At 41.9% G+C, this 14,478-nt stretch overlaps 1 protein-coding gene across 2 annotated transcripts in view; it reads left to right on the top strand.

Moving 5' to 3' along the window:
• CHAT (choline O-acetyltransferase) overlaps window positions 1–14,478 on the top strand; it is a 51,472-nt gene that overhangs the window by 35,635 nt on the left and 1,359 nt on the right. For both annotated transcript variants that reach the window (XM_063131648.1, XM_063131647.1), the window contains exons 11-13: window positions 1,562–1,703; window positions 4,485–4,547; window positions 9,415–9,552. In XM_063131648.1, coding sequence (XP_062987718.1) covers window positions 1,562–1,703; window positions 4,485–4,547; window positions 9,415–9,552 — 343 coding nt within the window. The remainder of the gene's footprint in view (window positions 1–1,561; window positions 1,704–4,484; window positions 4,548–9,414; window positions 9,553–14,478) is intronic.

Here is a 14,478-nt window from a genome sequence, read left to right as displayed (position 1 = left end):
AGAAACAGTCAGGCAAATTTCCCACATGGAATAGGAGAGGGCGCTATTTTTGTCCTTTGCATCAGGCAGCAAAATGTCTTGGGCCTGCCCCGGTTTGCTTCAAAATTACCCCCTACCCTACCACTTTATATGGATTTGGTGGCAGACCCATATTCTCCCCAGGGGTCCCCTATCACCATTGCATCTCATTTGGGCTCCCCTGAGATTCATAGCCCCAGGCTACGTCAGTCCCTCCACTTCTGGCATGCTCTTTAGTGTTTAACATTTGTAGCACAGTGATAATTGATGTCAGGCAGGGAAATAACAAAACACCCACCTTTAGTCATAAACCCCCTCTGCATTAACAAGCTGAAGAGTAATAGGGCCTAATTAGCAGGCGAATTGGAGTATGGAGGCAGATTATCCACTTTGCCATTAGAATCTGAATAGCAGCAAATATTCCACGCTTAAAGCATCATGAATTTAACGGGGGAACTAAATGAAAGGCCCCAGAGCCAAGTTTTTAAAAAATCAGCTTTATTAGACAGCAAACATTTATCAGTGTAGCGTTAAAAAAAATGAGGAGGGGGGAATACAAAAGCGAAGGTGAACAAAGGACATCCTACAAAATCAAGGAGTTCAGCTGCATCTCTATTACCCAGGTTCAGTTGCAGTGCACATAAATGGCTCCAAAATCCTTTTTAGCAGAATTAGCAACATGCACATTTCCATACAAACAGTAGTGCTGTACTGGTGTGGTGACCTTTTTTGGCCCATGGCTATGCCCACTTTAGGCTGTAACCCATAATAATACTTATTTTCTCAGTCACATCACAAAACAATGGACAGGCATCCTCTGTACAAGTACAAGGTAGCCAAGTTAGTTCAAACATCTGGCATCCCCTGCTCTCTCCATTGCTCAGTTGGTGGTTAAGGCTTGAGCCATCCTTTCTGGGAAACAGCGATGTTTCAGAGATTACCCTACACCCGTCAACTCAATTGTAGTATGGGCTGAATCAGGGAATCCCAATATCTTCCTTAGTCCAAGGGTGGGGAATCTGTAGGCAAAATCATCTGGAGGGCCACAACTCCCATCAGCTACAGCCAACAGTGGGGGATAATGGAAGTTGTAAGCCAAAACATCTGGAGAGCCACAAGTGGCCCACCAGAGAACAATTTTTTTATTATTATTATTCATTTAAAGAAAATTAGTTGCCATGCTGTAAGTAAATGATGAATCACACAACATTATTACATGGCGCAAGGGAAACATTCCGTGAACTTACAGCAAAACAGTTTTGCTGGCCTTGCTGTCATGTGTAAAGGATTTCTTTCCTAGTGCTGCATAACCAAAATGAATCCAACCGTATGTGCATCGATCCTGATACTTAACAACAGCAAAAAAAAAAAGCAATGGGTTGTGATGTACCCTTCATATAGAATTCTATTAGCATAAAATTGCATTCTTATTATACAAACAAAACCAGACTGCAAAATGGAAACCCAGCTAGGTCATTTTTCTTTCCGACCTTTTCATCCCCCAGGGGGAATAAAACGCTATTCATTTTTCAACCCACTGTAGATTGAACGGGAGACTTGTCCCCACCTATGAAAGTGCTTCCATACGGCGATTTGAAGAGGGAAGAGTAGACAACATCCGGTCTGCAACTCCTGAAGCTTTAGCTTTTGTAAAAGGAATGATAGATAAAAAAACATCCTTAAAGGTATGGCGATTTTCTCCTTCTCCACCCCTCCCCTATCTTTTTGCTTATATTTGGTAGAGGCCTGAACTGCTGGAATGGTGTCAGCTCTAGAAGATTTGTGGGAAAGGGGGGTTGGTCAAAGATGTCCTCAGTAAGCTCCACCAAAAAGCGGCCCACCTCCCTTTCACAGGTACCCATTTTCATGCCCTTGTCTTCTGGCGGCATGTCTACACAAAGGGTTTCGCCCCGGGTCGGCTTCGCAGTGGCAGCTCGTTATCTACATGACGCAGCTACTATTGTGAAGCCAAACAAGGGCAAACCCTGGAAACTGTGCTCCAAAAAAGTCAGGCACTTACCTTGACTTTTTGGGCAGCGGAGACTTGTCACAGCCCATGGCGCCCCCTGATTGGTCGCCATGGGCTGGACAGGGAAGGGGGCGGAGCTCAGGAGAGCCCTGTGCCCCGTGGAAAATAATAATTTTTAAAAATGGGGGGAGGGGGAGAGGAACAGGCCCCACACCTCTTTAAAAATAAAAAATAAAAATGGGGGAAAAGAGAGGAACGGGGCTGTTCCTCCCCCCCTTTTTATTATTATCGGTTTCTGCGCACCTACAAATAATAAAAAGGGGGAGGAGGAACAGGCAGCCAAACGGAGGTCAGAGGGAGGAGAGGTGGTTTGAGCAGCTGGCATCCCTCTCCTCATCCTCCTGGCTGCCTCGTTCCTTTCCCTGTCAGCGCTGCGGGGAAAGTTTGCATTTGCATTCCTTCCTGTGCAGATGCCGGGAAGGAGCGCAAGTGCGAGAGTCAGGGCCTGGGTCTAATCTATATCGCAGCCCAAAGGAGGAGAATGCAATGACCAGCAGCTGATACTAGTTTCATCACCCACATATTCAGAACGGTACATCAGCCTCCCCCAACCTCCTTCCCTCCAGATCCCATAATCTCAGTTCCAAATCGCACCAGATTTTCCAGCTTCAAATACAGATGTAAACATGTATCTGGAATCTTGCAGGAGAGAAAGAGTTTGGCGGGGAGAGGGGGGATTTTATGTAGAAAAATAGCAGGCAGGCAAAGAGTTAATTGCACACACACACAACCCCACTCAAAATGACAGCCTCCCAAAGCTGCTTTTCTGAACAACAAAAGTCAACCAGATCATTGTTACACACAATTATAAGGAAGCATGTACTCTCCCCTAACTAAAGCAATTCAATCCTGCTCAGTTTACAAATGACCTCAGCGGGGAGCTCTAAGGGCTGGCTCTGTACCCTCTCTGACTATAATTCTTCTGTGGTAATTATCCCATGTCTCCTCCTAGCATTTAAACTCATTAAATTCTTCCAGTGGGGGGGGGAATGGAATATATTTTTGTGTTCCCACTGAACATTTCTACTTCCTTTACAAATGGAGATTTTCTTTTTTCAGGGACTGAGTGGTACTGCAGAGGCACCGTTGTCCTCCCTTCTTTGCCTAGATATCATCTGTGGCCAAAGAGGGTTTGGCATGTTTTAGAAGCACCACACCACTCTGTGAAACGTGCAGGCAGACCATCAACTGCGAAAAAAGACAGTCTTCAGACTAGAACTATAGCCTTCTTCAGGTGTTCTTCTGGACATGTGAGGGCTCAAAGTGTATAGGTCAGAGCTGGGCAACTTCTAAATCTTTACCATTGGCTACATCTAAGGTCCTCCTCTGGATGCCTACCCCAAGGGAAGCTTGGAGAATGGCAACCAGGGAGAGGGCCTTTTCAGTGGTGGCCCCTCAATTATGGAATGATCTCCCCAACGAGGCTCGCCTGGCGCCAATATTGTTATCTTTTTGGCGCCAGGTCAAGACTTTTCTCCCAGGTATTTAACAACATTTAATAGCATATGCTGAGTTTTTTAACTGACCCCAGAATAGTTTTTTTAAAATTGATATTGTCTTTTTTTGTTTGTATTTTATGCTTTTTGTGGTTTTAAATTTTGTATATTTGTTTTTAATGTTCACTGTTTTTAACTTTTGTAAACCGCCCAGAGAGCTTCGGCTACAGGGTGGTATATAAATGTAATGAAGAAGAAGAAGAAGAAGAAGAAGAAGAAGAAGAAGAAGAAGAAGAAGCTGCTGCTATGCTGTCTAGGAATTATAGGCCAAAACATGTGGAGCGCCATACATTACCCACCCCAGTTCTTTAAAAAAAAAAGCAGCATTTTAATGCACTTTGGGGTGTGTGTTTTACTCTTGTAATGGTTCCCATCAAGAGTCTGGTAAACAAGCAGGTTGCTATGATGAAGAGGAAAAACAAGTCAAGGGGGTTCTTTTAAGGTGCTCAACCATGCCTATGCTTGAGGAATTGAATTGCAAAACTTGGAGAAATGTAATTTTCTTTTAACTGACCCCAGAATAGTTGTTTTAAATGGATATTGTTAGTTTTTGCTTTTGATGGTTTTAAATTTTTGTATATTTGTTTTTAATGTTCATTGTTTTTAATTTTTGTAAACCACCCAGAGAGCTTCGGCTATGGGGTGATATATAAATGTAATAAATAAATAATTAAAATCCAAAAGATAATTATATTCCAATCCGCACATTATTTCAGGGTGTGGGGAACAGGTGAGTTCATAAAGATGCAATTCCACAAGCGTCAGTACTAGGAAGTAAATCTTGTAAAATGAACCCAGTAGGACATACTTCTGAGCAAGCGTGCACACAGTTCCATTGTTCAGTAGCCTAACAACTCCTAGTTCGTATAATCAAAGCATATTGCCATTCAATTATGGAATTATTTCTAAAAAGGTATTATGTTTCTTTTCTTGGTCTACAGGACTCTGAGAAAATGCAGCGTTTTAAGGATGCAATAACAGCTCAAACAAATTACACTATTTTGGTAAGCAAAACATTATTCTGTCTTTAAAAAAATGTTTTTCTTTTAAAGTTGCAATAGTTTAAGCATGAAATTTAATTACTTCTTGCTTCTAAGGCCAAATGCTGGATTAAGCTATTTCTATCTCCCCACAGTTACTGCCTTCATTCTATATGCTTTGTGGGGGCAAAAGTACAATTTGGCATTTGGGGGTTAGACCCCCACATCTGACGTGCACTCAGTTTTTGGTCACATTACTTGTCTCTAAGGCCTCAGCTAGACCTATGGGTCTAGCGTGATAGAGGGGTGAGGATCTCACGATATTGTTATCGTGAGATCTCCCCCTCTGTTTACACGTGATGCACGACGACCTCAGAGAAACAGAATGTCGTGCCCGCCATTTTGTTTTTTTAAAGAAAACTAGAAGGAGCACAGAGCACTCGTGCGCTAAAAGGTAGGGTGTTTTTTTTTTTAAAAAAAAAAAACCCGCTTCGCCCACCCCAACGGGTGCAGAGCTCCTGAGGAGCTCTGCACCCCATGCGCAGTTCCAGGCTCCTTGCGAGGAGTAACCGCGAGGAGCCGGGACAAACTGTGACGGTGGGCTACACTTTCCATGGTCTCGGGATAATCCCAAGACCACGGAAAATCCACGACTAAAGGGTAGGGTGATATCCTGGGGAAAGGGAGGGGTCATCCCTCCCTGCTCCCGGGATCCCTTGTGCATCATGTGGATGCATAGGGACGATCCCAGGGTGATCCCTGGGATATCGCCCCATCTAGCTATGGCCTACATACATGCATACATTTTATTATGCGGTCACAGACCCAATAGAACCCACAATCATTAATTTAAAACCATAAAATCACAGTCATTTGTTCATTATACGAACAGGCTAAAAGAGTTATTTAAAACATACACATATTTAAAATATATAGGCATAGTTAGAACACTTGGTACAAACGATAAGCAACAGCAGCATGGGATAGAAGTTATAATTAAGATGAAATCGATTTGCGGGACCTTTGTATGGAGAAGAGGAACTTAGCCACTAACTCTGTTGTTAACTTGTTTGTACCTGCCAGAAAATATTCCAAATACTGTTTGGGTGGCCTTCCAGGGCATTTTCTCATAAGAGGGCCAAGAAATCTATTTCTCTCCTCCCTGTGGAAGCTACATTGGAAAAAAACATGGTCTAGTGTTTCGACTGCTTTGTCACCACAGGGACACAAGGCTATGGCCTAAGTTTCATCAGTTTGCTTCTGTGAAATGGATGATGGAACAGAAAACTGGCAATTCAAATTAGTGATTTCTGTTTTAGAGTTCAAACCCCACTTCTGCCTTATGCTTAGGTTCTTGGACAATTATTTTTTTCACTTCTGTTTTCTCCAGCTTGCCTCCTGGGAAATATGTTTTTTATGACAGCCATAACCACCATGGTACTCATTTTGTGAAGGGACAAGCCTTTGAGGTTCTCTAGATGGGGTGGGGACGACCCGCAACCTTACCAGGTCTCGGATCTTTTCGCTTTCAAAATGGGTTCCTCCAGACAACAACCACATGATTTTGAATTGAAAAGGGAATGCCATTGAAAAGAATAGGCTGCAATGAAACAGCACCATCTACTGAAACCGTGGGAGACATCCTGGCTGTTGACAACATTATAAAATTAACTTGCAAACCAGTCACAAGCATGTTAAATTTCTCATTTATCATAGAATCATAGAATAGTAGTGTTGGAAGGGGCCTACAAGGCCATCGAGTCCAACCCCCTGCTCAATGCAGGAATCCATCTTAAAGCATCCCTGACAGGTGGTTGTCCAGCTGCCTCTTGAATGCCTCTAGTGTGGGAGAGCCCACAGCCTCCCTGGGTAACTGGTTCCATTGTTGTACAGCTCTTAGAGAAGCCTGTTGTGTGTAAAACCATACACAACACTCTTTCAAAATCCTAAATGTGCCCACTGGCCCAAAAAGATAGGGGACCCCCATCTATTGAGTTATTTGGATCAGAGTGTGTTAATGCTGTATTTGCACAATGCATGAGGAGGTGCAACTTCGATATAAATCACAAAGAATGCTTCCCTGCAAATTATCAAAGCACATGACTGTTCTCTCAAAACCACGATAGAAGAACTCTACTGGAATGTGTTGAGCCAAGTTTAAACCGTTGGGGCATTTTTGGATGTTCAGATGGTTTCACTGATAACATTTAATTGGGATTTTATTTTTATTTATTTTTATTTAGTAATATGGCATTTTAAAAAATTATGGGTTGGATTCAGACTAAGTGAGCAGCAATTTAAGTCCCACTGACATAAATTTGAAATGTCCTTTGGGAATAACTCAAATCTTGTTGATTTCAATGGGATCTAAGTGCAACTGACTTCTCTAAATAAAACCCTGTATTTATATCCTGCTTTTACATGGGGAGCCCAGATAGCCTTCTATCCTGTGTGAGTCCACACTTGCTTAGCTTCAGCAATGCTGCAGCATCTGTTGCTATCAGAGCACTTTATCCCACAACATGGCACATGAATGCACGACAAATCTGTGCTGTGCTTACGGTGGGATCCGGGTTGAAATAAGCAAGTAATTAATGGCACCTCCCTATAGGAGACCGAGGGATTTAATTCTAGCAGTCAAATTTCCTGACAATTTTGATAGTTTATTTTTCCTACTTATTTTTGAAGTAGCACACTTAAAAAAAATGTAGCTCATCCATTAGATGTGAATAAGGACCAACCTATCGCCTGAAACCAAATCAAAGTTGCCAATGTTTGAACGGGCCCCTGCTGCTGGACCTTTAACAGCCATTTGGTCTCCAACTGTTAATAGGCAATTGTGTTGATCTCCATGTACTGAAAAGCTTCAGTTGCTCATTCTTGTCCTCTCAAGCTTCTGTTCAGAATGCAAGAGCAGATAAACTCTTGGGTTGTCTCTCTGGCTAGCTGGCAACCATAAATCTTTGAAACTTTGAAACTGAAGAGGAAAAAATACAAATCTCACAGGCAGAGGTGGGGCAGTGGCCCAAACCACCATCTAAGATTATTTAATTATCCATTTGTTAGGGAAGCAATGCTGCTAGATTAAACTTGTAGCCTTAAATAATTCAATTTTGTATGTTTTTCCCTCCCGTGCTTTGACTCACTCTTTATTTTGTTAGCCCATCTCAGTCTCTTTCTGTTCAGACATGACATTAATCTAGGTTGGAAAAATGTCATTGCTAAGAGCCTTATAAATCATGTTGGATACCAGCAAAATATTTCCATTGATCCTCCAGTTCATTCCTCTTGATTGGGGCGGTGGCGTGGGGTGAGGAATACCATGGTGACTACTCCTTGGTTTTATGATCCTTCCGCACAACTCATTGAATATGTGCACCCGTGGACATGCCAGATTTGTCTCCAGGGTACATGTTTTCCTAATGAGCCATGAAAGGTTATTTACTCCTTGCCCTTAGCATCATTCATCTGCTTAGATATTAGCAAAGAGAGGAACCCTTTTGCTTTTCCAGAATTCCATTCTTCTCCATTCCTAATTGCTGTGAATCTGTAAGTCCAGATTTTGCCCCTGCCATAAACTTTACTCACTCAGCAAAGCCACCCTGACTGAGATCTCAGTCAGGGTGGCTTTGCCTGCCCGTGCACTCCCCCACTGGAGAGAACGCAGCGCAGGCAAAGCACTTGGTGTGCCACTCGCCCTTCCAATTGGGCTGGCGAGTAGCAGGCTAAGGAATCTTGACTGTTACCTCTGAACACTGATCAGAAATTATAGTGGAATTCTTCTCTCTGCTGTCCTTTTGGGAATGGGGGGGAGGGTTTCAGGAGGGGAGGGCCTTTGCCCTATGTCCCACAAGCCGGATGGGTTGGTCTGGCAGGCCAAATTTGCCCTCTGGGCCAAAAGCTCTCCAAACTTACTCCGTAGGGCACTATTGAGCTACATCAGAATATATGAGTTTGTCACATTGACCAATAACTGTGAATGGAACAATTATGAAAGGTTCACACACCCATCAAGCACCCATCTCACTTGTGTGGAAGATGGGTATGTGCATATTCAAGACAGAGGGTGCCACTGAAAACACACATACCCCAAAACTTGCATTGGCACATGGGATTGCCCCTGGGGTACATTACAGACAAGAGTAATTCTGTTGACTTATTTTCCAGTAGACCATCTGAGCTAAGGAAATCACTCACAACAGCATATGAACCAACCCCTTTAGCATGGTAACTGCACTGTAGGCAGTATGGTCCACACAACCAAGGATGGGCATTCTCAAAACTTTTCAGCCCTAGAAACCACACAGATTTTCTCTTCTGAAAAAAAATCTCTCCAATCTTACTAGCTATACAGGCCGCACTGCTTTACATAGATTTGTCAAGCTTCCATTGACAAGTCAAAATGGAAATCCATTAAAGACAATGGAAGATGGGTCTCTCTCCCTTCATTCTGACTTTTACAAAGATGATAATGTGTGACATTATGCTTTGAATACTTGAGAGCACATTTACAGGGACAGGTTTTGAAGTGCTTTGCTGACTTAGTCGTACTTCGAATAGATCCACTGAAATCAGGGGAAATTGATTTCAAATTCTAATGACTAACTTAAATCCCATTTATTTCAATGGGTCGAGAATGGTAAGTTATAGTCCTTACATTGACAGTATATGCTCTATACATGTCTACTCAGAAGTAAGGTCCATTGCATTCATTGGAGCTTGCTCCCAGGTAAGTGGGTCAAGGATTGCAGCTTTAAACTGGGAAAACTGACAATACCATCTAATTCAACCAAGTAGCATGAAATTAAGTTCAGTGGTATCAACCTTTGTGGGATGTATGTGCAATTTTGTACATGTTCACTTACACCCTATTTTACACTGTTGTGCCTAGGCTATTACAGGAATGGCAATAGACAATCATTTGCTGGGACTGAGAGAGATGGCCCGTGAACACTTCAAACAACTGCCAGACATATTTACTGATGAAACATATTTAACAAGCAATCGATTTATTCTCTCCACCAGCCAGGTGAGTGAATTCATACACTGGGATTAGTCATAAAAAGAATCCCCATTATTCTCCCTGTGACAGACGTTATGAATCAGTGACAGCCTTTGACGAACCTTGTGAAGGTTTCGTGAGTCCAACAGCTCTCAAAAAGATGCCTGGGGTTTTCATTCGTTATATTTTTGACAACCCAAATTAATAGCCAATGGCAATTAAGTTGGTTTGTAAAAAAAAAAATGGTAAAGGATGAATTCTAAGGGCTAGGCAAACAGAGTTCCACAGACTTGGTCCCTAAATAACAGTATAAGAAGTTGTGCTGTTATTTAGTTATGCTGGATTAGACCAAAACCCCATTTCTCTTCACTGTCTTCTTTCCCACAGTGGCCAAACAATTGCTTATGGGAAGCCCACAAGCACGATGAGAAGGCGCTGGCTCCTCTCCTACTGTTGTACCCTAGCAACTGGTATTCTGAGGCCTACTGCCTTTGATCCTGGCAGTAGCATATATAGCCATCATGACTAGTATTTATTGATAGCTACTAGATAAATAATTTTTATCTGATCTCTAGGGGTTGTATGTATCCAGTAGGTTGTTTTCAATGGTGGTTGTATGCAATGCAAGTCTAACTTAAGTTTATTCATTTCAGAGGGCCTAATTTAAATAGGATTAACATTGGATACAACCCTGGTAAATCCAGCTGCGTTCCTAAAGGCATTCACGTTGTTTTCAAAAAGGTCTCTTATGTGTATGCAAGTAAGAGAGAGGCCATACTTCGTTACATATTTCTTCAGGTTTTATGTGTGATAGCCTAGCTTTATTACTAAAAGTAGTGCCAGTTTCATAAATCCTGGTAATCTCTAAGGGCCCACAGACCTGTGATGGAGAATAGAATCAGTGTACACTTACACCCCATTCCTGAACTATGGCAATAACTTTCCTTAAATTTTCCCAACGCTACATAGTCCTATGCACTTGCCCAGGAGTAAGCCCCATTGAACACTGGACCTTGTGAGTAAACAAGCTTAGAAATGCACTGTTAGAAACTCTTTCACAAAGCATGGGTCTTTAACACAAAGGTAAACAAAGCCAAAAGTGTTAGGTATGTTCAACAATACTTGCAGATATATCACACTGAAAGTTGTATATTTTTTCCTCAAGAGCTTTTCCTAAGGTTATGAAAGCATCAATTCCATATAAATCATAGTCAGAATACTAAACTCACATGTATTTTTGTTTGTATATCATACTTAAAACCAATGAGCATAAATTGGTGGGTTGAATTTTGGGATAGTGGCAACTTTGCTTGTGTCTCCTGTTCTTACAGAGAACAGCCAAAGAAGTTGCTTGCATTGCCTTTGTAAAGGAAACCATTTATTCCTCTGTCAGTTGCCCATGAAGCCAGCTATACTGAACAGCAAAGGAGAAAGAAATGTGTAACAATTGTGTTTCAATTTTTAAGTCAGGACTAGTACAACATTTTTAAAAATCCAGGCTAGGCTATTATAGCCTCCTTTGTGTGGGGCTGCCCTTGATGACTACTCTAAAACTTCAGCTGATGCAAAATGCTCTAGTCCCCATTCTGAAGTAGGCCAGAAAAACACAGCATTTCCAGAGCCCTGCACGTATAAGTAAGATCAATGGGGAATGTTTGCTTAAGTATAACATGTATGCCCCAAGTTAGAACTACAAGGGTGCACAGAGCAACATTCTTTGGATGGCTTGCCCTTAAATTTGGACTAATTTCCCCTCTAGAGCAGAATGGGTAACATCTGGGGGGCACGGGGGCACATTGGCCCCCTGGGAAGCCACCATGGGGCTGCATCCTACCCCCTGAATTTGCTGGTGATTTTGCAGGGAAGCAAGGCAATTCTTCTTGCAAATAAGACGTGTGCTCCTCGTGCACCTTATTACTCTGTAAAAGTGGAAACATAACCATCCTTTTGCCGACTTTTACGACTGTATACTGAACATTACTGTTTTATATGGTAAACCAGCTTGGAGAAAGCATGATCTCAAAAGGTTGTTAAGAAATACATTAAAATAAGAAATAATCAATTTATTGTAGCTGTACACCAAATACATAAGACTGGCAAAAGAATTCTGCCTTAAAAGCAGGTGGGGGGGCGGGTGCATAGGGAAAGCTTCTAACACAATGCACAAACATAAAAAACTCTCATAAGTAATTTGATCTTGTCATGATGTCTGTGGATTTTCAGACATGACTGAGTGTAACCAGAATACCACTACATAAATTCTCCAAGAAACTATCCGTGGGCAAAAAAGTGAATCTGAATAGCTTTATGGCCACCGGCTGTTGCACAACAAATTTATCTGACAGTTCTGTGACTCTATTAGTTGGACTAATGGCCTGTCCTGGGCCATTAAAAAAGCCAAATGCCATTTTTGAAAGCTTGTGTACAACAAAGGCAGGAATGTATGGATGTTTTAACAAACAACATATTCACTTTAATAGGAAGCATTTGTTCCCATTACAATGTTATAATAAAAATTAGAGCTTTAATTGGTAAAAAGGGATACAGATAACACATTACATCAGAATATACTGATTCCTAGACAACCTCTTGATAATAAATTTTTGAGATTTATATAAACCCTTCCAATAAACTAAGTGAAATTTCAATAACTATTCAACATTAAAATGTGTAGGAATAAGACAGCAGTCTTTAACTACCAGTATAGTTCTAATTAAAACGGAGCAATGAGCAAAACATCCACCTTCAATAAATACATTTTTTCCAAATCAAAGAATGCAGTTAAGGGATTATTAGAGTTCAGTAGATAATTGATATTTAATAAGGATAAATGACGTAATTTAACCCTGCCCTATTTTACCTAGGGGTGGATCCAAAATAATTTAAGTCTTGTTGATTTCAAAGGGCCTATTTTAAGCATGACTAAGTCTGGATTCAACCCAGAAACTTTAGAACAGGGGTGGGCAAGTTGTAGCCCTCCAGATGTTATTGGACTGTAACTCGCATCATCCCTCACAATTAGCGATGCTGGCTAGGGCTAGTGAAAGTCCAAAACATCTGGAGATCACCAGGTTGGGGAAGGCTGCATTAAAATATTCCAAAGTACATCAAATTAGGGTCAAAATATATTTTAATTTAAATGTATGTCTAGCAACTGTGTCCTTTCACTTTTTTTTACTCTAGAGTAGACCAGTGGCAGCTGATGAGCATTGTTACATGGGGGAATAGCATTCTTTTTTTTTACCGTTGCTTCTCTGCCCCCGCTTCTGTCCCTCATTACTTCCTCATTCTTTCTGGCCAGGAAAGAGGAAGTAAACAGAGACCACATGGGCCATTCAAGGGCTTTTATTGCACTGCTTTTCCTGCACACAGCAGGAGTTCGCACCACATTCCGTTTCTTTCTTTTAAAAAAAAAAGACAATTAAAAGGGGTCTATTTTGTGACGGAAAAATGTGTGGAAGGAGCGGGAGGTGGACAACGTCACCTAAAGGATGCACACACATCCGTAAGTGGGCAGTAGTGAGCATGCGATAAAACGCTTGTCTGATGACGCTTGAGGCCTGGAGTTTGTGGGGGCAATTTCTTTCTTTTGCTTGTGCATAGGGTGAATGGCTACAACATTTGTAGTAGCACACATGTATGTGTAGGTGTATACGTACACATTTGGATGAACCAAGGATTCTCTAAACCAGGGCCCACTTAAGACAGCTCAAAATGACTGAGACCCACCAGATACAAAGAGCTCCATTACACCTACTTTTTTTTCCTGATATGCACCTTCAATTTTGATCTCCATTTCATTAGCACAAGTGTTGGTCACTTCCATGTGCGTGCATTGTTGCGCTATTTCATTTTGTTTACTCACTCCACCCCACCCCTTCTCCTTCCCCCTACAGTTCATTGGTTCTTGTAGTTGATGGTTGGCCACCTTCCCCCTTCACTCTGGCTTTGTTGTCTAGTAGCGGTTCTGCTCAGCCACAAACCATTCCATTTTCGGATAACCACTCTATTATAGCCTATGGGAATTAACCAAAATGCTCACAGCTCTGTCATTTTTAAAGATGACAGAGCATGATAGCTCTTAAGTAGGGCTTTAGGCATGCCAAGTTTGAAACAGATCGGTTCATCTCTTGATTTTTAAGATTTTTTTTAAGTTTGAGGTTTTATTTTTTAAAAAAAACACTGTCATTTTTAAAGATAAAGAGATGAAACTTGGCACCCCGTGATAACTCTTAAGTAGGTCTTTAGGTATGCCAAGTTTGAAGCAGATCGGTTCACCCCTGGATATTTTAGGATTTTTTTTTATTTTTCTCCCCTCAACCTCCCCCCATAAACACACACACTTCTCTGATTCTGCATTAATTCACCCCTGTGCATATATGGAGGGAGCTTTTATCCTTTACTTTGGCGATATGCAGCTGATCTCTATTTTTATGGTATATGTTTATATGACTCAGCTGCCAACTCATAGCCACCACAGGCTTTCCCCCCGAAACTGCGCTTTTTAAAAGTGCTGACATACCTTGCCTTTTTTCTTTGCTCCAGGGTCATCACTTTCTTTCCACCATCTTGTCGGTGGTGACCTTGCTTTGGGTTGAGACTGGGGTCATTCCAGGGGCGGATCAAGGCCCAGAGTAGGTCGCCGGAAGCGCAGGGAGGCTGGGCAGAGGGTGGGCGCCAGGAATTGAATGGCTGCCAGTGCTACAACTTCTATAGGTAGAAAGCCCTTACTCCCTCTTGCCGTAGAGATTTACTGTTCCTACGCTGCAGCAGTGATTTGATGGAACGAGTGGCCAAAGCTTCGTTGTCAAGACACTTAAGATACGGAACATAAGAAGCTGGCTTATACTGAGTCAGACCATCTAGCTCAGTAGTGCCCACAGCGATTGGCAGTGAATTTCTAGGATTTCACACAGATCTTTCCCTACCCGGAGATGCCAAGGACTGAACCTC

Source organism: Elgaria multicarinata, chromosome 8 (assembly GCF_023053635.1).
Source record: "Elgaria multicarinata webbii isolate HBS135686 ecotype San Diego chromosome 8, rElgMul1.1.pri, whole genome shotgun sequence".
Classification (NCBI taxonomy): Eukaryota; Metazoa; Chordata; class Lepidosauria; order Squamata; family Anguidae; genus Elgaria; species Elgaria multicarinata.
The sequence above is the reverse complement of the archived record's forward strand: the minus strand, read 5'-3'. Positions and strand labels throughout refer to the sequence as shown.